The sequence below is a fragment of the Rattus norvegicus genome, chromosome 1, assembly GCF_021556685.1.
Source record: "Rattus norvegicus strain SHRSP/BbbUtx chromosome 1, alternate assembly SHRSP_T2T, whole genome shotgun sequence".
Taxonomy (NCBI): Eukaryota; Metazoa; Chordata; class Mammalia; order Rodentia; family Muridae; genus Rattus; species Rattus norvegicus.
The window spans coordinates 193453045-193477412 of record NC_141534.1 but is presented as its reverse complement, the minus strand read 5'-3'; the positions used below and the strand labels follow the sequence as shown (position 1 = coordinate 193477412).

Sequence of the window (24368 nt, the reverse complement as noted above, 5' to 3'; positions counted from 1 at the left end):
CTCTTAGCACGGCATTTGGTAACATCAGCTCTGAGCTCAATGTCAGCCACATTTGCTGCAGACCGCCTCTGAGAACTGCCTTGGTCATCAACAATTTTCATGCCTCGGCATGCAACCTGAGACCCAAGTTACATGATAGAAGGTCCTCAGCTAGAGAACCGAGTCCTGGATCCAGCTATGTCTGAAGCTCCAGATCTGTCTTTATGCATTCAACTGGTCTGTCATTGAAACCTGTCTGGGTTGTACTTTTGTCAGCCGTGTCTAAAGCAAGTCAGCTGTCCATTTTACATTCAACAGGTAAAAAAGAGGGGAGGGATAGTTCAATATTCATTAAATTGTTTCCAAAGTTTGTTAATAGTTCCTTTCTGCCTTAGAGGAGAGTTCAGAGCCTACTTTGGCCCCAAGGACTTGCCCAGTCTGGGTCCACCTCTCTGGTTTGGATCAAGACTTTCCGGGCTTTGGCATCACCAGGTTCCTTCATGGTCTCCAGCAGCTGCCTCCTGTCCCATCTCCTGCTTCTCAGTACATTTGTCACCTCCGTCTGGAATGTTTTTTCTCCTTTGGGGCTCTTCATAGTCCCGGGCCCAGCTTGTGGCTTCAGGCCATCCCTGCTTTCAGTCTTTACCCCCAGCGCATGAAGCCTTCCTGAGGCTCGCCACCGCTCTGGACTGGAGTTCCTGGGAGCTCTGGACTACATCAAGTTTCTTCAGAGGCTTCTGAATTTCTGTTGCAAGAACCTTGCCTCTGAGATGCTCATGAGGCCATCGAGTCTGTCCTCATCCCAGCACCCAGTGTGGTTTACTGTAGATGAAAGTCCGTTCAGACACACTGGCTTCTTCTGTTAGAGGCTTTAAGAACACACAGATGTGCTTCTATCTCAAGCTGTCTGTCTGTCTAACCACAACAGCTTCTCTGTTTCTACCCCAGGGCCCTTGCACTTGCTGACAGAGGGCTTCTCTCAGAAGCACTTTTTTTTTCTTCTGACTTTCCCTTTTTGTTTTGGCTGCAGCCCAATTTCACCTCCTAGACTTGGTCCCTGGGTGACCCTAAGAAATGAGCCCCTTTCTTATATTAAAAACTTACTTTTGCTTAGTAATGATGAATACTTGCATAGCAGAAAGTACATACAGGAAGGCTGCTAGGAGAGGCACCATCTCCCCAGAGCAGTATCGGCCTCTCCACAGCTGCTTGAGGGGTCACAGCAAATAGCCATGACCTTGCAGTCCAGCCCAGGACATTTCTCTGAAGAGTGGACGGTGAGAGCCTTGGCGGTCTTGTCACTACAGTTAAGGACTCAGGGCCTTGTCATTGGAGCTTTTACTGTGAAGAACTTCAGCTGCTTGTCTGGGGGACCCCACATAGTGAATGGTTTAAAAGTGAATTTTAGCAGAGGGCTCCCCAGGGTGTGAGCTCATGTTTCCTCACAGCCCCATGTTCAGTGTTCAGTGCTCTAAGCAGCAACCTGCACTCAGTACATGCTTATTGAGTACTGTGTTTAAATGGTGGACCCTGTGGTCCAGGCCCAGGAAGCTGCCCTGCTGCTGTTGGAGAGGTGCGCGGTCTATTTTTTTTGTTTTGTTTGTTCCCCAGACAGGGTTTCTCTGTGTAGCTCTGGCTATCCTGGAACTTGTTCTGTAGACCAGGTTGTCCTCAAAGTAACAGAGATCTACCTGACCCTGCTGCCCGACTGCTGGGATTGTAGGTGTGAGCCACCACTGCCCACCTTGAGATCCAATCTTTATTTGTGGTCCCACAAAGCAACCTGTACATGGCTTTCTTTGCTTTCAAATAATTCTTTTGTAACAGAAATGGAAAGCTCGCTTTCTCTCTCTCTCTCTCTCTCTCTCTCTCTCTCTCTCTCTCTCTCTCTCTCTCTCTCTCTCACACACACACACACACACACACAGAGAGAGAGAGAGAGAGAGAGAGAGAGAGAGAGAGAGAGGTTGAGAGTTGAAGTCATCAGGTTACCTGGCCCTGCTGACCCATTGCCCCTGACCTCACACTCCATTTCCTGGGAAAATTTCTAATCCAGTATGGTGCCCATGGACATAGGCATACATACATCCTCTAGGGGTGGTTGTAGCAAATGCTTTGCACCTGCGTCCCCTCCCCACAATTGTCTCTCAGCTTAGACTTCTTTTCTAGTCACTGATGAAGATCGTGTGATCTGCAGTCTCCAGAACCTTCCTTGGTTACAATTCTCTTCCAAGCCCCTTGGGAGTGGAGGGCCTTCAATGCTTATAGAGACACTGGCACCTGCTCCTGGGTGGCACAGGCTTGTCAGCCTCCCAGAGTGGTATTTGCATGCCAGGATGGGCGTGGCCAGGAACAAGTGTCAAAATATTTAGCTGGTAGAAACAGGGTGGTGGGACTGGTACACTTACCTAGTTTCAAACTCATTCCTGTCCAGCATATGTTGTTGTTTGTGCTGCTGCAGCCGGCGTAGTAATAGTGGCCAGCCGAGGGAACACCACTCTAACACCAGGTCCATTCCTGTCCAGCTGCCTTCGAAATTCCTCTTGGCCTGGAGTGCAGCTCAGGGCACTTGCCTAGAATGCAGGAGGCCCTTGTTCCCATCCCCAGCAGCTCCCCACTAATCCTCCCCAAGGAATTCTGGGAGGCCTGGCCCTCATTTAGTAGGTGAGGGAGTGGAGACTCAGAGAGATGAACATTTCCTCACTCTTGATCATCCGGTTTAACGACTCCAGAATATTCTGTCTGCTGCCGCACGAGAACACACTAATCCCCATGGCCAGGCCATTCATATTGTTTCAGGGCGTCTGTGGGAATCAATAATGTAGCCGTGACAGCTTTTATATTATTAAGATGCCTTTAAGAATTCATTTTGGACGACTCTATGATATTTCATAGTGTCAGCCAAGACATGTGTACGTGGTCACTAATTGCATCATTATTTATCATAGCAAAAACGGAATGTAATTAAGTGACACATAAAAATGCCCAGAGATGATATTAAGGAAAAGAGACAGGGTACAAGCTGCATGATCAGCATCTCTGAATCTCAGGGTCGGGTGGTGCATGCGCAGTCCTGGATGCTGGGAGGACGTAGCCCTTCATCCACCAACAGAAGCAGTGGGGCCATGAGAAGGAAAACTGTTTCGCGTTTTCTTGTGCTTATAGAATCTTTTTCCAGATTCTTTTTTTATTATTATTGTATTAGTTAGCTTCCTACTGATATATAAACATCATGGCCAAACACCTCCTCAAGTGGGCTGAGCCCTTCCACATCAATCCACGGGCAAGAAGATGCCCCACCGACACGCCCACCGACACGCCCACCGACACGCCCACAGGCCAAGCTGAGGGAGACATACCTCAGCAGAGGCTCCTGCTTCCTAGGTGGCTCTACTCAGTGTCAAGTTCCCAGACACCAACCACTGAAAGTGTACTGCTTTTAAATGTAAAAATGAAGCAGAAGCTGGGGGTGACGCAGGCTTGATAGTCCCTGTCCCATCTGCTCAGGAGGCTGAGGTAGGTGGATTGGCAGGGGCTACGGAGCAAGACCCCATCTCAGAGAGTAATGCAATGGTGAGGGCTACAGACTTATCTCAGCGCCAGGACGCATGCCTGCTCCTCCGCAAGGCTCTCTCTCGAGTTTATACATGGAGAAAGTGTAGAAGAATATGATTAAGTCCAGCCTGCAAGTTTAGCTCGTTGTTCTCGTTCGGGGTTGGAAGACATTTTTTTTTTCTGCCATTATTTGTTTTGTTTGGGTTTTGCCTGACAGTAAAGATGGGCACCACGGTTTCTGCTGGAACCATTCAGCCGCCCTGGGACTCTGAAGCAGCTGCGGCTTGCATGTAAAGCTGGTGCTGTGTTCCGATAAAACTTTATTTGCACAACAGGAGGCAACCAAACTCAGGCTGTGCATCTGCACGCCCACTGCCAGTTCCCGCAGCAGCCCACCTACCTTGTTTGCCTTCGAGAAATGAACTTTATTAAATATTGGAATAGGTACAAAAGAATATTTACGAGACTCGAGCACCAGCAGTAAAGACAACTGAATCACCATTTAGGCAGCAAGCCATCGATTGCTCTCCACAGAGGCCCTGGGTACCCCCTCCAGCCTTGGCCCCTTGCAACCGAGGAACACTGACTTTTCTGTATCTCTCCTTATCCTCATTTCTGCATCGTTTCACTTCTGTCTGAACTCTGGGTAGACCTGGAACATGACTCATGGGTGATTCCACGATGGAAATACATGGTTTCTTAGGATTTCTCCATAACTGATGCCCCTGGCCATGATCTGTTTGCTGCCTTTTATAGCTCATACTCTCCCGTGCTAACACTGCAATGCCGTCTAGACATACCATCTACTCACGATTGGTATTTGCCTGGTTTTGGTGGTGGTGGTTTGTTTGTTTATCTCTGGAGCACGTGTTACAGCACCAGAGTTTCTTTATGCTGCATGACTAAGACTAGCTTGTCCAGCCTAAGGAGCAGGCATGTTAACCACATGAGGCAAAGCCAGATGGGTGTCAGAGTGGCTGTGCCCGTCCCCAGTCCTCTCACGGGCTGCTCTGCACTCTTGTCTACACCTGTTGCACTCAGACACAGGCAGTGTCCTCAGTGACATCTCTGACTGTGTCACTGACCCCTTGCGACTGTATGTGCTCAGAGGCATAAGGACCAAGCCTGACCATCAGTGCCAGTCTTAGCTGGCATGGCTTGCCCCTGAGGCATGCTGGGAGCTTGAATGGGTGCATTGGAGGTGAAACAATGGTGGGAGTTTATCTCTCTTGTTGACAATGACAGATCCCTAGCTTGGGGCCACACAGCAAGTGGGCCTCACAGAAAAGGTGACATTGAGCAAAAGATCAGAAGGAAGTGGAAGATAGAGATGCTGTGGGAAGACACTCTGTGCATCAGGAGCAGCCATGCCCAGGCCCTGAGGCAGGGGAATGAGTGAAGTACCACCCAGCAGCAAGGGGAGCAGGCTGGAGGAGAGAGAGAGAGAGAGAGAGAGAGAGAGAGAGAGAGAGAGAGAGAGAGAGGAGGGAGAGGGAAGGAAAAGGAGGAGAGGGAGAGAGAGGAAGAGGGAGAGGGAGAGGGAGGAAAAGGAGAGGGAGGAAGGTAGCTGGCGTGTGTGTGTGTGTGTGTGTGTGTGTGTGTGTGTGTGTGTGTGTGTGTGTGTGTGAGGCAGCCATTGGGGAGAAGTAGGACATGACCATACATTGTTCTTACCTGAGAAACTCAGGACATGGACTGCAAGTTTGAGGAGACTGAGGCCTAGCTCCCACTTGTGCAGCTGAGTGTGCATGAACCTGCCTTGCTTGGTTATCCTCAGTGAGAAGTTCCTATGTGGGGCTCAGTCTGTAGCAGCATGAAAAGGCCAGATTCCACTGGCCACATCCCATGGCCTTGGAGCCCACCATCCCCACTACTGCCCTTTAGAAGCTCCGGGACCAAGTGGATGCCCATGAACTGTCAGGGCTTGGTGCTTCCCACTGTATAAAAGGGACAGTGGTCACAACCTCCGAGCTGAGGTTTTTGTGACACCATGTCAGCTGCAATTGACTAGGAACGAACACAGCACAGGATGCCGGCGTAGTTCATAAACACCCCTCCACCCAAACAACCGTGGCTCAAAATTATTCTAAAAGTTTAGATGCATACCCATAATCATAGGCTAAGGCAGGAGAGATGCGAGTTCAAGGGCAGCCTAGGCTGCACAGTGAGACTCTCTCTCTCTCTCTCTCTCTCTCTCTCTCTCTCTCTCTCTCTCACTCTCTCTTTCTCTGTATATATATATATATATGTATGTATATATATATATATATATATATATATATATATATATTTGGAAGTGACTTTCTGGCTACACCTCACATCAAATGTCCCAAGTGCTCATGTGAGAATGTGTCTGTGTTCATGGAACTTAAGTTGGTGCCCCAGAGAGCCTGGACTCCAGCCCTGTGGACACCAAGGAACTCCTGTTTTTAACTTGGCAGCAGTATTTCCCCTGAAGAGAACCTTTCATTTCCCTCTATATCATATTGGTCCTTGTACTAAAAATGCACAGGGCAGCGTGGGAGGATGAAGGATGTGACTATTAGTTCACTATCAGATACTGTAGGCTGGTGACTATGCTTAACTTAGCCTTTCTGAGCAGGGCAGTGGGCTGTGTGTCACAGCCCTTCCCAGAGGACCGGCAGTGGTGGCTTCTCAGAGCCGGACAGAACACATCACAGTGAGAAAATCCTCTGCTTCCTCCAGTGTCACAGTGGATCTACCCTCCCTGGGTGGTCGCTGGCCAGACCACACTGGTAATGGGGGAGGTGAGGGGGTGGCCTTGATGTCATCATTGGGAGGTGAGTCCTTGCAGGCTAGGTATACAAGGCACAATAGAGTGCGGTGAAGCTCCTCCGATGATGCAGGCAGAGATGTGACTATTGCCTCCAAAAGAGGAGACCAGGAGTCAGACGAGCCCCAAATCCCCGAATCTGAGTGGCTGCAGGGATAGCCATACTTTGGAGTAGCCCAGTTTGGCATGGAGATACCATGAGGGCCCAGCCTTCCATACCAACCCCTTGATCTCAGTCTTCAGCCTCCAGAATCCTAAGAAAACAAGCTCTGCTCTCTGTAGCTGACTCACTCTCAGGTGTTTTGTTGTAGCCACTCGGTCTGTGGCACTGATCACAGCAGGGGCAGGAAAGACACGTTAGACAGCTGAAGAGTACCTGGAAAGCTGAGGGGACCCAGGGCACCTAGATGTATCAGCTACCTACACAACCATGCTGTGTAACAACCACATCCCTCAAAGGTAAGCAAGGCAGAGTATGTACTCCAAAAGCTCCTGCCAAAGCTGGCCAGAAGCTTCTGCAGACTCGTGGCTTGCTTTTACCTTAGGGTTGTAGACTGACTCTTAGGGGGGATCTGGTTACTCAGTCACCAATGGGCTAGCCTGGGCATGTCCTGGTTAGAGACAAAGCCACCAGTGGCCAGCACTCCATTTGCAGAGGTCACTGAGGACAGTGTGTGGAGCAGGGAGGAGGAGACAAACCAGGCAGCAACATGGGCTGTGGGAGATGATAGTGTGTACTCAGCCTGCAAGAACCAAGACAGGCTGAGGCATTTGGTCAGCTACACAGATCCCCGGACACCTCTGGGACATAATTGGCCTTGGCTTCCACAGAAAGGTTAATTGCTCGGATCACAGTCCGGAGCTTCTGGAACTGACAGAGCAGCCCCTCCATTAAGGCCCCAAGCTGCCTGGCTTTATCTGCCTGACTTTTTCCTCTCTTCCCTGGAGGCTTGGTCAGTGCTGTGCCTAACGGCTCACACAGAGGGGTGAAGATGCTGCCCAGGAGGCAGACAGACCACAAACATTTCTGTGATAAACATCCTCACAGGGACAGCAAAGACCAAAAGCTACTAGTGCTTAAAGGACTCCGCCAGCAACCTACACAAGACTTGTTTATGCACAGTTCCTTCAGGCATAGCTGGATCCAGGGGCTCTGACCACCCCATATGCTTGAGCTCAGCTCTTTCCTGTACTAGTTTCCTGAGGACAGATTGTATGAGGACAGAGGTGTCCCCACCCCAACTTCCATTTTCCCCTCCCCAGTTTAGCAACTCCCAGTGGGAAGGAGATCCAAAGGTTTCCAAAAAGTCTCAAGTTGGGTCCTGACTGGCTCAGCTCCAGTCACATGCCCAGTCCTTAGCCAAACACTGTAAACTCTGATACCCAGTGCTGCCCTGGGCACAGCTCCCAGAATGCAAGGAAAAGCTGTACCCACAGGGAACACTGCTAGGCTGTCCAGAGCATTGTGAGGAGAGAGTAGAGGCAGAACGGGCAGGATGTGAGGGCCTGCCTATGTCCCTGGAGTTATGAAGAAGGAAGGACTAGTAGGAGCACCCATTTCACAGATGGGAAAGCCAAAGCACGGGAATGCTGTAAAGGGTTAACAAAGAGGCGTCTCGGTGGGGGACCTGCAGGGTGACGGGGTGAGTTGGAGTCCATCCTCCTTTCTGGAGCATCACGGAGGAGTAGAGAATTGAACTGAGACCGGAGTGAAGAAAAGCAGCCAGCTATAGGATAAGACAAAAGAACATTCCAGAAGAAGCAGCCAAGACCAAGGGTGCCCAACATGGTAGCCAGCCTGGGTAGCCTGGCCCTTACCTGCAGAGAACCTGGATAACTAGAGAAATCAATGTGTCTTCGAGGGAAAGGCACTTTCTCTTCTCTGCCTCCCAGAGTTCATCTTTAAAAGTCTTTGCTTAATAGGCCTGCTTCCAGAGCTGCCTCATGGGATTTTAATCTAAATTTTATTACTACTGAGGTCGGATCTATTTTTTCATCTGATCTTAACTGGATTGGCTCCTTCTTTTGTGAACTGTCTGGAAACCTAACCTTTTGGGCCTCCTTAAAAAACTTCCCCTTTTTTTTGAAACCTCAAACCCCAGACTCTGGGAAGCCGCTGTTCTCAAAGGCCGCCAGCCTGCTTATTCCCTGGGACTTTGATCTTTATAAACACCAAAGGAAAATGCCGTTTTTATTGGCAAAAGCTTTGTGGGTACCTCCAGATGAGAGAGCAAACTCTAATAGAGCTGGGGAGTCTGGATATTTTTAAACTCCTCTGCCAAAGTGATAAAGCCAGGATCCTGTGGTCCAGGTGGGGGTGGCGGGGAGAGGGCAGGATGAAAGATACTGTGTCCTTCCAGAGTTGGCACAAAGTGGTTGTCAGACTAGACAGGATTTCCCCACCCCCACCCCACCACCCCTTACATGGCATGTGTGTGCACGCGCACACACTCACACAGTGGTACTGTTTTCCCTCTAGGAAAATGTCCCCTGTGTCTGAGTAATCCCAATCTAGCAGTGAGGCATGGCGGGCAGCCTACCCAAGCACTGGGGAGGCCCAGAAGGAGGAAGATATCAAGTTCAAGATCAGCTTGGATACCCGATGAAACCTGGGTGTCAAATAGTCACCTTGGCTGGAGCGGCCTAAGAGTACATATATACACTGTGGAGATTTGGGGAGTTTATCAATCTTCTGTCTATGCCTTGGAGACCAGGTTGAAGAGTGTCTTCTTCTTTGTGTGTCCCATTTGAGTATTTCGTCAAGCACTGGAGTCCCCAGCAATGCTGTGGCTGTCCAAGTCTCCCACCCTGTCTCAGGGTGAGTGGGATAAAGAGGAACAGACCCCCTATGACCAGGTTCTAAGTCCATGAGGGTTATAAAGTGCAGTCCCAGAGCCCATGCTGCACCCACTTGAGATGCTGACCTGCATGAGGTCAGCCATGGCTCCCATGCGTGATGCTGAAGGGGTTAGACACAGTGGGCACTGCTATTGGCAATTTTAAACAACAGGGTCAGGAAGACGAGGCTGATGGCATTTAGGTATGAGATGATATAGGTCTTACATTTGAACACATGAGCACCTAGGGGACACAGACAATATCTAGGTCACTGTGGACCCTGGGAAGAACATTTATGGTAGATGGAGCATCAAGTTCAAGTGACCGTAAGATAGAGTAGGCCTGTTGCCTTGAAGGAACAGCAGGAAGGGTACCATGATGAGAGGAGACAAGCAGGGGTGGAGGAGAAGATAGAGTGGCCAAGGAGGGGACACTTGTGGCTCTTCAGAGGCCAAGGTCCCCATCTCAGCTGTTGGAGGCTCTACCATCATGAAGACTGGAAAAAGAGTGGTGGGAACAGATTGGTGGACTCATGGAGTTGCCCGTCCTCTTAAAGACTTGGTCATGTGGTCTGAGGCCATGCACACTGAGACCTGCAGAGGCAATGCCATAGTGGGTACCACTTTGCTGTGTCTACCACCACCTGACGACTGTCATTGTCACTGGGGAACCCACCATGGTCTCTATGAAGTGTTCTCTTTTTCTCCTCATGCTCTTGGCTCTTCTTGGAAGCTTGGAGAACTTATCTACCTAGCCTGACCCTGTGGCTTCCTCAGCCACTTCTGCTCTCTCCTAGCCCTTCAGTGTGGCCTTCAACTCAACCACTGAGCTCCTAGCTTTCACATCCTCATCTGGTCAATGTTCCCGGACCTCCTCTCATCCTTGTGGTGGCATCCCCCCAGGGACTCTCCAACCAGACCAGCTGCTTCTTTCTCATCCTCACAGCCCTGCTGGCTCCATGGTCTGCCCCACAGTGGCCTTCAGTCCTTTGTTCCCTGCATCCTGGGCACTTTCTTGTGTATTTTGTTGTTTCCTGGAAGTCCCCACTGGGGCACTGTCACTAACATCCCATTATGGAGATGAAGCCACCTAGGCCCAGCAAGTTTAAGTCTCTGCCCACACGCTTCTGGGTACAGGAAATGGCACACAAGCTCTCCCTTCTCCCCTCCCCATCCCTTCCCACTGGATCGGTCCCAGATCCGCCCCCTGCTTGCTGGAGCTCTGCACTTAACTTCTTCGTACCTCAGTTTCCTCCCATCATTTTTGCAGGGTGAGGATGCGTGCTCACTGTCAGAGGCAGCTATGGTGCTCGGTGCTCCTGGCTGACATATACATGGCCATGGTCAAGATCCTCTTGTTCAGTTTGGGGCTCCTGGCGAGCTGGAACCAGGTTCTTTTCCTCTGCTGCTCTACGGTGCTGATGCAGGGTCGAGGCCTGGGAAGTTGTCCTGTTTTTCTTTCCTCACTGCCAAGACAAAATGTCTTCCCCAAGGGAAAATCTGTACTTTTGGCTTGTGGTTTTAGAGCACTTCCACCATGGGAGGGAAGGCATGGTGGATGAGTCCATGATAATGGGAATATGGAGGAAGCTGCTCCCATCTGGTGGACCAGAAGTACAGTGGAAGGCCAGAACCAGAGGCAGGTATTACTTTCAAAGGTCTCTCAAACTCGGGCTATGCCAAGCTGATAGAAAAGGCAGACAGACAGACAGACAGACAATCATGAACCAGGACAGGGGACATTTCCCTTCCCCACCCTAGTAACAGCCTTACAACTCTAGACCTGCAGCAGGTGGCATGGAATCAACTGGTGCCTAGGAGGTACGAGAAGCTTCCCGCCATGGCCTGATGGCCTCATCCTCCTCCCCAACTCCTTGAGTGCTTCTGACCTCCATGGTTGACTGTGCATCCTAGCTTCTTTCCCACCCCCCGATACACACACACACACACACACACACACACACACACACACACACACACACAAACACACACACACACACAGAGCTTCCTCCAGTTGGCACACAGAATAACCTGTCTGTCCACACTCAGCCAGCTGCCACTCAGCCCTGGGCACTATCTGCAAGTGGGAATGTGGTTCTGGTCTGGCATAGTCTCAAAAGAATCTTTATTCTTTAAAAGTACAAACATGACATTGAAATAAAAATGTAAGAATATCATAGGTAGCTGGAAAGGAACAGAACTGAATTGAGAGGGACAGAAAAGGCACAGAAAGAACAAAAGAAAGGGGGAGCAGGTCACATGGTGGGGCACAAAGCCACAGGAGCCCAAAGCCTGCCCTTGGAACTTCTCGAAACTTCTCTGACTGCCTCTATTCCGTTTGGCTACAAGGTACAGATAGAAAAGTAAGGTTGGGAGGTCAGTGTCTTGGCCAGGATGGCCTGAGAGGGAGTTGCAGGCGTGCGTGTGGGGCCAGAGTTCAACCTTGGCCTTGGAATCTCCAGCTCTTCTCACCTCCTGACCTCTGGTCCCAACACGTGAGGCAGTGGTGTGTTCCCAATGTTGGCTTCTGTTTCCTGAGGAGAATGAGCAATTCCTGTTATCTGCTGTCGAAGGCCAAGGTCACAATGACATGTCTCAGATGCTCTGAGACGGCCCTCCAGAAGAGTCCTTTCTAAAGGGCACGTCTGCCAGAGATGGTTTAGAATTGACAGGGACTGTGGCCTCTGAGCTCTGAGGAAGGGTAGCACCGTCAGAGACAAGTGGTTTGTTCAGTAGTTGTTGCTGAGGGAGGGAGGGGGACTTGTTCCTGAAGACCTCCCGTGTACTGAGGCTCAGAGATCAGGGAAGGTCAATCAATTCCAGAGGTCTTGACCCATGTCCAGGCTCTTCTCCTATAGGAGACACCAAGTGAAAGGGTCAAGACATTTTATGCAAGGGTCTCCAAGGGGCCACAGGTTTCTTGGAGGAGGTGACTTTGAAGGTGGCTTAAAACAATAGATTTATCTATCAATGAGGTCCCAGTGTGAAGTCAAAGTGTCTGTCATAGGGGATGGATTGCTTTCTGGAAACTTCATGGTGCTGGAGATGGAATCCAGGGCTTTGCTCATGCCAGGCAAGTGTTCTACAGCTGAGCCCCACCCCCCAGCCCTTCGTGGTACTCTGGATGCTTCCGAGAGCCTGCTCTTTTGCCTCGTTTCACTATAAAACAGATTGGGTCCCTTGGCTCATGTCACCTCTGATGGAGCATCTCCTTTCTAACACACCCCTCCCTCCTTGCACAATAGTGTCCCGTTGTGATAACACTTGTGGACCCTCTCATTAGGCTTTTCCAACCTCAAGGTCTTAGCCACTTCTGCGAGGTTCACTGACATGCGAGGTGGCATGGGCATAGGGCTGGGACGTAGGGTAGGAACATTTTTCATGAGAATGAGGCTGGAGACAAGCATCTCTGCTTGGGACTCTCTTAGCTCAGGCAGTAAATGTTTCACTGACACATTTGAACCTGTTGCTACAGATCTCTCCCTCGACTCTGATTATGCATTTCAGCCAGCAGGGGAGCTGGCCCACTTCTGACCTGAGTCAGTAGTCTAGGTGGCAGTAGTCCTGAACATCCCAGAGCTCCTGGACATGCCAAGGCCTTGGTGTGCTTTGAGTCATGTGGCATATGAAAAGACAGTTTTAGCAAAGCTGGATCTGCAGAAACAGCCAGGCTCCATGTTCTCGAGACCCTGACTGTTGACGCTGGAATGCCACTCCAAGTGCCCTGCTACATCCCACAGAGCAGCCACTGAGGATGTCCGCTGTGACCCCGAGTAAAAGCCTAGAAGACATCCTTACTTGTTAAGGGGACTCAGATCATTGTGACATTGAACACCTCGCCATCTCTGGGCCTCTGTAGAAAGACTATAGGATGCAATGGGGGTAAGTTACTCCTCTGGGCACAGTGCATGCCTGACAGAAGCGACTTAGGAGAATGGTTTTAGAAGATCTCAGTCACCATGGCAGGGATGGCAGGGTCGGGGTGGGGCATCTTTCTATGCTGCCCAGTTGGAGGCAGACAGCATGGACCAGAACCAGGAGTGTGTATGTCCTTCAAGGTCCACCTCTTATGACTTGCTTCAACTAGACCCAAACAACACCATCAGCTGGGGGCCAAGTGTTCAACTATGGAAGCCTGTTGGAGACATTTCAGCCTCAGACTGAATTGTGGACAAGAAGACTCTTTTCATATACTTGGCTCTGATAAGGAATTGGAGCTAAAGGCCTTTCCTTCCAGTTAATACTGGATATCGGCCATCCTGCTTGATTGCTAAGACCCTAGCCCAGAGTAAGCTGGTGACTCAGGTGCTAGGGGTGTCTCCAGCATGTGGTCTAGGTACCACCCAGAGTCTTGAAATATTACATCCGTAGTCAGGAGGAGTTGGGGGGCACATTTGCAACAGGAGAGTTTGGGGCACTGAAGCAGGAAGTTGACAGATTCGGGGCAGCCTGAGCTACCTTGGGAGACTTGGTGTTGTGAGTAATCAATCAAACAATAAACAAAGCCAGAAAGAAAAAAAAAACTGAACCCCTGAGGTATCAGGGACAGAGATGGTTTTAGACACCGTCATGTGGGCTGTTAACCCAGGGAGCAGCCATAAAAGGCTGAGGCGGGGTCTGTGCCACCCTGTCAGTGCGTGCTCTGTTGGGAGGTAGCCCTGGCTTCACTTGGCCAAGTGGGGGTTCAGCTCATCATGCCACACCCACCCGATTTGCAAATGAACTTCAGAAAACTGCAGTTTGATGAGGCCCTTCCTATTTTTAAATGTTGACAATGAATGCAGATATTTTTAAAAATATTGTGTGGGCCAAACAAGACATTTCTGCTGGTTGGATTCTGTCTGCTGGCAGCTTGTGCGAGAATCCCTGACTTTCCCAAGGAGAAAACTGAGGCCCCACCCCCACCCCCACCCCCACCCCCACCCCCACCCCAGCAGCAGGTGGACCTTTGAGCCCTGCCTTTGGGACTTCGAAGGCAGGGATGCTAGCAACAGGGCTAGACCTGTTGTTTCCTCTGCAGTTTCCCTTTCTGGATGGTCCTTTCCTCCAAACTTCTGTCCCCTGTCTGCTGACAGAGTGGCCCTGCCCTTGAGTTCCCGTTCTGCCACAGTGAGCCCCTTGCCTGCCTCTGCCTTCCTCTGAGACAGCCCATCCCACCTTACAGTGGACAGAGAGCCTCGCATTTGCAGGCAGTCTGGAGGCTCTGTGACTCCAGAGATCCTCCTCTTGCTTCTTCAAGGCCTCTGGCCTTTTCTTGGCAGCCCACACCTTCTGGCCACTGATCTCCCCACGCTGACATTTCATAAGCAGCAGCTGTCACGGAGCCATTCCCAGCCCGGGCAGACTGGTTCCTGTCATTTACATGATTTAACATGCTCTCTTCAGGGCGCGCTGCCGAACTCAGCCCACAGCCGCCGTGCTGTGACTTATTGATCCAATGTATTAAACTGATGGATTCTTATTTGTTTATTTATTTGTTTTGAGATAAAATGATTGGTTTTTCCCCCCTTGAAACACTATCATATCTTGGTTTCCTGTGACTTTGCAACTGTTCCTCGCTGAGCCCTTGAAAGACTTTATCTAAGGGTGATAAGCTGTTATCCCAGACCTTGGGTCCCTGGGTGACATCACACCGGGAGCACTGAGGATCATAGTAGGAACAGCAAAGGCTTCACATAGCATGTACAGACAGAGAGGGGCTAGCACTTGACTCACCAATGAGTTACCCAACACTTACAACGGGTCAGGAAGTGGGAGCAGAGAGCCCACTTTTAGGTGAATACACCGGGATTCAATAGCGGTGTGTCATCTGTCCTGGCTCTCTGGTAAAGTCCACCATTCACACTTCTCTGTCTGAGCATTGATTATTATGACCTGGTTTTCACGCATGATACAGGAGCTGTAGCTCCACATGGTGATGGCTACTGCCCCAATCTCAGGCTCCCCCTCACCAGAGTACCCACCTACAAATGATCAGCAACATCGTGCTGGACCCCATCAACCTGTGTAATGACGGTCACATGGCCACACTGCTCCCATGAGACTACAACGGAACTGAAAATTCCCATCACTGTCTTGACATCCCAGGACTTCAATCTTCTGCTTGTGGCGGTGCTGACCTTAACAAACCTAGCACACGGTCAGTCACATGGAGGCAGAGAATGTCCAATTGCGTATAGCACGTTATACTTGATAATGGTAGTCATGGAAGGTGCCTACATATCTAGCATTCTATACTTTCTGTATGTGCATATGAAGGCATTTTTATATTTCTACTACTGTGTATTTTCCGTGTGAGTGTGGTGCCCATGAGAATGTTTACATGTCTACTAGTCTATGCTTTCTGTGTGTGACGCACATGCAGGTGATTTACATACACTTCCGTGTGTGCCGCTCTTGGGGATATGCGTGCAAGCATTCATGCGTGCAAGCGCAGAGGCAGAACGAGAATGAATGCTGAGCATCTCCCCTCTGTGACTCCTCGATTTTTTCCTTACTTATTAGGATGGGATCTTTTGCTGTACTTTATTAATTAACTAATTCGTCATATTTTAGATAGAGTCTTGTACATCTCAAGGGAGCCTTGAATCAGATATGTAGCAGAGCATGACCTTGAACTCCTCATCCTCCTGCCTCTCTGAGCTGTCCTGGGCTTAGAGGCCTGAGCTAACACACCCCAGCCATGGTGACTGACTTCCTCTGTTATTTAGTGTGAAATCTACATAAAAACATGTTTAGTGTAAAAATGAGCCTTTCTAGGGTAGCTCCTTCCAGCGAGAGGCCTGACAAACTGCATGGCTGGGTGTGTGGTAGGTGCATGCTGTCCTCAGACAGCTCTTGGACGCTATCCCTCCTTTGAGGCTGGACTATGACTGCTAATAATTATACTCGTTCACTAGAAAGGGTATTTCTTAACCTTCACATGCATGTGTACACGCACACATGCATGCACACACGCATGCACACACACATGCACACACACCAGCATCAAGCCCATAGTCACGTGTACCGGCATCAAGCCCTGAGCATCCACAGGTGCTTGCTTTTGCCCTGTCTGTCACTCTGGTTCCATGTCTACCAGGCTGACTTCTCCAATGAGGGCAGTGAGGGACCAAGGTGAGCCCACACTCAAGGTCACGGGAGGCTGAGGCTCGACTCCCCCTGGTGTCTCTGAGCCCAGTGAGGAGTCAGCCCTGGAGACTCTCAGCAAGGAAGGGAATCGTCTGCAAACCCATCAATTCCATCGATGCGGGTCAGAGTTGACCTCGCCAAGCTGTTTTTTAAAAAGGCAAAAAGTGCAGCTAACAGGATTAACTGTCAGCTGGGGCCCACCTGATGAGAAATCTTTCCATTTCTTCTGCCCCCGAAGGTCACCCAGTCTCTGCTGCAAATCTAGCCATTAGCAGCAGCAGCAGCAAGTTGGGAGACTGGCCTCTCTCCTGTCTTTGACTACCCCTCCCCATAACCGAGGCCTGGCTGCTGCTCCTTTCTCTGCCCGTCTCTGGCGTCTCATACCATCTCCCGCCGCTTCATTATTCCCACCGTCTGCGATGTGTCCTCCAGACACCAACACTTGCCGTTCCAGCACGGGCTTATGTTTACCAAAGTCAACTCTCTTCCATATGCATGTTGAAAAGGAAGATTGGAGCATCTGAGCCCGAGTTATACACATCCCCTGCAGATTCAGTAAAGTCAGAGAAGGCTCTGCCGTCAGCTGGTGCGCCTTTCTTGTCTCTTTGTGTGTTAATTAGAGTATATTATTCGAAAAAGAAAAGAGACTTCACTATGACATTTACATATGTAAATAATGTATTTCCATCGAATTCATCCTTCTGGTACCCTGCGCAGTATCCCTTCTATTTTAATTTGAATACAGATTCCGATAATGAGAAGAGAAAAGGGATTTGCCTTTCCGGGTCTGGCTTGTTTCACTTAACATGGTGACTCCAGTTCTGTCTAGTCCCCTAAAAATGATGCAGTTTTATTCTTTCTTTATGACTGAATAGTACTCCACTGCACTTATGCAACGTTTTCCTTGTCTGCTCATCTGCGGCCGCTGAGCAGTTGGATCTAGCTACTGTGATTAGAGGGGCAATAGACACCTGTATGCAGGAGCCTCTGTGACATACCAAAGGGGACTCCTTTGAGTCTTCCCCAGGAGTGGCCTAGCTGGGTCACATAGTCATTTATTATTTATTTATTTGTTTGTTTATTTATTTATTTAGCAATGCCCTCCATGCTGAGTTCCACAGTGACGACAACAGTTTATCGTACACAGTGTTCAGTTCCATTGTATCAGGTGAGGCCCAAGATTCTGTATGCCTGTCACCAGGTCCTGTGCTTCTATATGACTGGTCAAGATGCTACTGGGACCATTGACTTGGATCCAGCTCTGATAGAAGACGAGGATTGACCACCACAAAGAGATGAGCCAGGAAGGGTCCTGGATGGCTGGGGATTCTCCAAACAGCAGGGGAGTCACTCTGGTGGGAGGGTCTCTGGGGGAAAAATTGTTCAAATGGCATAGAGAAGTTACTTGTATGGAACTGAGGGCTCCAACATCTTCAAAGGCTGGTAGTAGTGGGAGGCTGGTGCTACCCTAGCCAGGAGGAGAGGACGCTTAGAGCCAAGAAGGCAGAACACAGCAAAAGCAGTCCTCGGCAGGGTGGAACAGGCAGAGAGAGACAGGGGTGTCTTTCTCGTCCTGAGGGCTGAGCCATGGGTCCAGGATGCTCAGGGCCCTGGCACAGAGCATCCCCTGGCAGAGGCATGGGAGGATGTCTGTGTGGGCATAGCAGGAGGGGCAAGGTGAAGTGAATCTACAGAGGGTCAGCAGCACAGTAAGTACCTGCACAGGGGGTGCCGAGCCTGAGGCTCAGCCTCCTTTTAACAGTTGATAAGTATGGGGCTTGGGATGTGACTCAGCTGGCAGTAACTCGCCTGGCCTGAATCCCGGGGTATAGTTTCTAGTGCCATGTAAAATTAGGCATGGTGGTCAATCTGTTCACCTGGGTGGTGGAGGCAGGGGGAGTCCATCCTGGGTTACACAGCAAGGTGGAGGCAGCCTAGGCTGAACGAGACCCTGATTTCCCCACCCTACTCACAGTGTTAGGAAGGGTTTAGGAACACATTATTAATGGAGGTAATAATCACTTTTAGAATAATGGGAATAAAACCGCTTCATCACTTTGGTTCAACTCAATGTTTCAGTCTTCGAGAGGAAATAGACCTGTGCCACCTACATCTCAGCCACCTCTTCAGGGGACCCTTTATCACCAGACTGTCTCAACCTACCAGCTCCCAATAATGACACAGAGACAATTAGTATCTATTTCCCAACTATCTTGTATAACGTAATTAACCCTGTCTATACTAGTTTGCCATGTGGCCTGTTACCTCTATGTCCTAGTATATGTCACAGACTCCCTGACTTCCTCCTTGTCTGACTGGTAAATATTCCTCCCCAGCCCCACCCCCCACACCTGATTCTCTCCCAAAGAGCCTATCTTTGCCTGGATGTCCCACCTTTTCTCTCCTGTCCTGATATAGGCCATCAGATCTTTATTAAACCAATCAGAAGATGATGATGATGAAGAATGTTTACCAAATACTCAGGCAGGTGACAATTCAATAAAAATAACAGTACCAAGGTCAAGGTCCTTGTACTCTGTGCCAGTACAGAAATCAACATTTGAATAATTCAAAGACAGACAACCTTTGCACTGGGCACAAGAAAATTATCCCAACAACTCTTACTTGCCTGAGAGTGAGGTTGGTTCCTTGGGGTGGAGTGAGTACTGGTGACCAGGGCATCACTTGGAAGTCAGACAAAGATGCCAGTGTAGAGTACACGTGGGTCTGGGGCATGAGGATGGGTTGCTGAGGATGGAGTATCTGGCACTTGTACCCCAGAACTAGGCTGAGGTGATTGGCTGGTTCAGCTCCTCGTCCTCTCACTGGGCTCAGAGGCACATGCATGAGGACTCCACCCATCTCACCCAAAGGAGCCACGAATCATAACAGACTAAGCATGGTGGCACACGGAGCCCTTTCTGCAGAACATGCATTTCCCTCTGTTCCCTCCAGCCATGTTGACCAGTGAGGACTGCAATGAGCCCCTGGTTGGGGCAGCTCTGAGATGCGACTTCCCAACACCTTTCCTCCTGTCCTTCCTGCATCTCCGCATCTCTCACCCATGCCTCTTGGAAGCATTTTCTCAATCAGGGCTGCAGTGACTACTGCTCTGGGGAATAGTCACTTCCTGGATCCTCCTCACAGACACCCATTCCACAGGAGAGATCACTGCAGTTCTGTGTGGGCCTCTGCTGGCCAGTGAAACAGCCTGGACTTGATCCCGGGTCCCTCAAGTCCCGAGAGTTTCTGGGCAAGGACAGAACAGAGGATCCTGTGAGGAACAATCCTCTCAGAAGCCTGATCTGCCATGCTTAGAGGCAGGAATGGGAAGCAGCTTGTCGCATGCACAGTCAAGCACAAAGAGAATGAATGAATGGATGCTTGCCAGAAGAGAATGAGTGCGTGCTTGCCGGCCACTCACCTCACACAACCCAAACCCAAGGATCGTTGCCATCCTCGTAGACTTCTCTCTCACATCAACTGATGTGAGAAAAACCCCTCAGGCACACTCATGGTCCAACCCAATCTGAACAAGTCCTTATGGAGGCTCTCTTCCCAGGTGACTCTAAATCGTATCAAGTTGACAGCAGTCACCATCCTCACCTTCCCAACCTCGAGCCAGGTCTCTCTTTTCCACCTGCTTTTGAAGCTCTCTTTCTTGTGGCCGGCTCTTCCAGAACCAAGTAGTCTTGGGTCCATCTCCAACATGCCAGGCCTGACTCAAAATCCTTTAGCACTTCGATGTGGGTTGGATGGGAATCCGTGTTGGATGGATCTCCATTCCTACCGTTTACTCTCCGCCCCCTTCCATGGACTCATAAGCTCATCTCTCCCCATCGACTCCATCTTTATTTGTGACCTCAGTCAGAAGCCCCTCCCACAAGTCACCATGTTCTTTCCACACAACAGTATCACTAGGACAGTGGCCAGGTCCCTCACTGGGCTGACTAGAGTCTTACACTGTACCAAGAAACTGTTTCTCCTCAGTGCTGGCACCATGGCTCTGAGTATTACCCCCACTTTGTAGATGAATAAACTGAGGCAGAAGCTCATTCCTAAGTCCTGAGTTGGGGTGGAAAGGAATTTGAACTGGCTACATAGGAATTGCATGCTCAAGACATGGTGCCAGGATACGGGTCTGCAAGGAAACCAAGTAGACCCGAAGAAAGCAGATGCTGTGCGAGTGACAAGCATATAGGAAGAAGAGAGGGTGACAATATGGGACAGGAAAGCTAGCAATGCTAGCAGCCCAAGGTGGACTGCTATAAAGAAAGAAACTGGCAATCCAGAAGCCACACTGCACACTAGAAGGCTGAGGGACAGCATCCTTCAGGAAGGGCTGGAGCCAGGTGATTTTTCTCACTGCCCTGTGACCTCCCCTCCTGGTCTAGCTGAGTGACATCATGCTCAGAGTCCTAGAGAAGTTCAGAAACAAGTCAGCTCTAGGTCAATGACCAATCATCTGTGTCCGGGAGAGCAAGCTCATAGCCAAACATGGCAGCTATGACCTGGGAGAGCCACAGGTCAGTCATGGAATCGGCAGTAGTGGTTTCGAGAAAAAAAGCAGGGCAGGGTACAAAGGAGAATGTAGGGCAGGCAAAGGGGTAGGCAAGGCTTCAGGTCAGGTAATGGGGTTTAGAGACCTTTGTAGCTCAGGTAACAGAGGGCCTCTCTGCAATGGACTTAGCAATAGAAAATTTGCCCACGTAGAGTCTAGAGTAGGGTGGCCTTTGGGGCTGGGATGAGGGGGCCCAGCAAAGGCACCTCATTTGGCTTTGCTTTATGCCTTCAGTGTCAACTGTATCCCACACTGATCCTTCAGGGCACCATAGCACTGGAGTATCTAGAGCTGAGCTTGGGTTTGCAATGACCCGCTGTTCTTAGTGGGTGGTGCTGGCCCGGTGGACTGGATAGTCTCTCATCTACTGCCTCACTCTCCAGGGGTGCTGTGGCTGTCGGTGGTCTCCGAGGTGCTCTACATCCTTCTGCTGGTGGTCGGCTTCAGCCTCATGTGTCTTGAGCTCCTCCACTCCAGCAGCGTCATAGATGGGCTCAAGCTCAATGCCTTTGCTGCAGTCTTCACGGTGCTCTCAGGTAAGGAGGGTGGGCAGCAGCTTAGCACCAGGGGATGCTATGCACCCGGGCCCGGGCACATCCCCTGTGAAGATGGGAGGGTACAGGCTGTTGTACCTCCTCTGAGCCCTGACCTACCATTTATAAATGTCCACAGCATGCTGGGCACCACGAAGGACATGCACACACACAGCAAGGGCCAGCCTTGTGATGCTTAACATGAGTGTGAGGTGCAGTGGGTTGTATGCTTGACTTGGACATGAGACAAGGAGGCAATAGGAGTAGGTGCATGGAGGGGGCTTTCCCAGGGCTATAGAAGAGAGGACCCCCTCAGGCCGAGTTAACCTGTGGTAGAACACATGCGTAGTAGCATGCATGAAGACCCAAGTTCCATCCCCAGCAATGGGAGCTAGGAAAAGAAGAGAGGTAGAAGGAAGGAAGGAGGGAGGAGAGGAGGGAAGAAAGGAAGGGAAGGAGATAAGGAAAGAAGGAAGAAAGAAAGGAAAAGACATTTCCCCGCATGAGCTTCCTCCTATGGAGGTGCTAAGGAAGAAGGCCACCCCCCATCCCAGGATTCAGAGAACACACCAAAAACAGGCTACTGGCCCCAAGGGCCAGGTGTGTAGCATGGTATCTCCAGACCCAGGTCCCAGAGGGCTGAGCAGGGAGTGCCCTGGAAGAATATCAAGGTGTTGTCACTGTCCCCAAAGCTGGCTGGCCTCTGTAAACCACACATCCCTTAAAAAGGCACACGGGAATTGAATTTCTATAAACCCTACAATCCCATTCTTCATGCACTGAAAGAGCTGCCGTGGGATGAAACGGAAGCAAGAAGCTCTCGACAAGGGGCATGGTCACCTCTAATTGATGTATATATAGAAACCAGACGGCTGTCTCAGAGAACAGAGAGCTGAACTCAACAAGTTACAGCCTGCTCCCTAGATGCACTGCAAGGACCTGGGTAATTCAGTGCAAAGGAGAAGGGTTGAGCAATAGCAGTGCAGAAGCTGGCTCCATCCAGTTCCCTGCTGCTCTAGACTGAGACCCCTCTGCCCTTTGCTTCGGTCTTTCATCCATTTACTCAGTCAACATCCGCTGAAGGTCTTCTGGGCTCCAGCTACTGCCCTGAGTTTGGGAGAAAATGAAGGAGAAGGACTCCCTCTTGTGAAGTTGGCTGTGCTGTGGAAAGATTCAAGGTTACATAATGTGCCTTGGGCACTTCTCTGTCCCAGGCAGGGCAGCCATCCTCACCTTCCCAGGGAGTGAGGTGGCTGAACTGAGGTGTGGAGGAGCCGTGTGGGGTAGGACTTGGGAACCAGGCTGTGTTTCCTTGGCACATAACTCAGGGAGGGACTGGCACAGGCAAAGGGGTTGGGAGGAGTGTAATCCTGGGACTTGAGGTATTCAGATGGCAAGAAGGCAGAGACAGGGAAGAAAGGTGTTGAGAGATAAGCCTGGGTGAGGACCTCGCTGACTGTCAAAAGCCTCCCAAGTTCATCCTGCAGGCAACACGGAGTCAGTGAGCAGACCAAAGCAAGGGGGCGGGGGAGTATCAGGATCAGCTTTGAGGGTGTGTTCCGGGTTCAGGGTAGGGCCTGGATGCAACCAAACAGAATGGTGGTAGGGATCTGGGTATAAGCCCACCATCCCAACTATTATGGAAGCTGAGACAGGAAGATCACAAGTACCAAGACTAGCCTGGGTTACAGTCTGAGTTGAAGTCCTGTTTGGGTAACTTAATGAAACTCTGTTTTAAAATAAAAGATTAAAAGGGGAGCTGGGATGTGGCTCGATGGTAGCGTTTGCCTAGCACGAATGAAAACCTAAGTAGCATCTCCAGTGCTTGGGGACAGGGGTGGGAGGAGGTTCAGGAGGCAGAGGCACAGAGAGACTGGGAATAGAGGTTAGGGAGGCTGCTGTGGTAATCAAGGAGAGAAAAAGTGGGTACAGAAGATTAAAACAGAGACCCCTCCATGCAGAAGGTGAAGCCCCTAGGACTTTGAGATGGTGAAGGAGCAGCCATTAGGGAATGTCAGAGAGATGAGGTCAGGCATGGAGTCCAAAAAATCCAGAGTCTGTGAACCGGTTTGGAAAACAATTTATACCTTATTTCTGCAGCTTGTAAATTGTCACTTGTCATTTCCTCACACCGTGGTGACGGGGCAGGCGCTGGGATGCAGTGACCTGCAACGCCTATCCTTCCTCACCCCTCGGCAGCTGCTGCAGCTGCTCTGATGCATGGCTTCTGGAGCGGGACGTTTATTAGGCATCCACCGAATCTTGTTAACATGCTCACAAAATGGCGTGCATGTTCCCACATGAGGGGTCTGTGTGCTTCGCCAAATTATTTCTTGCAGTTGGTTCCCTCTGTAATCATATGCATTTATTTTATGCAGCTGAAAATATTGTTCTGGGGGGTGTCCATGGCTCCAAATGTCCAGGGAGCCCCTGACCTGGTTATACAGAGGGTCTCCCTAGCTGGCCCTTGCCTTTAGACAGGCTGAGCACTGGGATGACTAAGAAGGGGTGACGGGGACAGAGGCAGTGAGAGGGATGTAAAGGGAATAAGTAAAATAATAATAAATACATAAATTTAAAAAAAAAGATGGGGGAACCAAGAAGGAGGGGTCAGTGATGGAGGGGGATGGGCGTACTACGCTTGCAGCAGCCTCCTTTCCCTTCCTTCCCTTCCCTCTGCCCCTCCAGGCACCTCTCCCACAGCCTCCAAAGCATCCAGTTCTCCTCTCTACCTTCTTCAGTCCAAACAAGCACATGTCAGTTGTCAGCCAAAGCAACTATAATGGTTAATATAGTCAACTGCACAGGATCTAGAATCGCTTAGGTGACAAGCCTCAGGGCATGTCCGTGAGGGAGGATTTAGATTGGGCTGGTGGCAGAGGATCCATCTTCACTGTGGGCAACACCATTCCGTGGGCTGGGCTTGCAGGCAGCATAGAAAGGAGAGAGGCTGCCGAGCATCCCATGTCTCCCTCTGC

General features: G+C 50.3%; 1 protein-coding gene across 7 annotated transcripts in view; it reads left to right on the top strand.

Moving 5' to 3' along the window:
* The window catches only part of Gsg1l (GSG1-like), a 207533-nt gene that overhangs the window by 108842 nt on the left and 74323 nt on the right, over positions 1–24368 (top strand). For 4 of the 7 annotated variants that reach the window (XM_087582842.1, XM_087582856.1, XM_087582853.1 and 1 more), the window contains 2 exons: positions 17391–17464; positions 21241–21393. In XM_087582842.1, the coding sequence (XP_087438968.1) occupies positions 21309–21393 (85 nt within the window). In that variant the 5' untranslated portion in view covers positions 17391–17464; positions 21241–21308. 7 annotated transcript variants of the gene reach the window in all.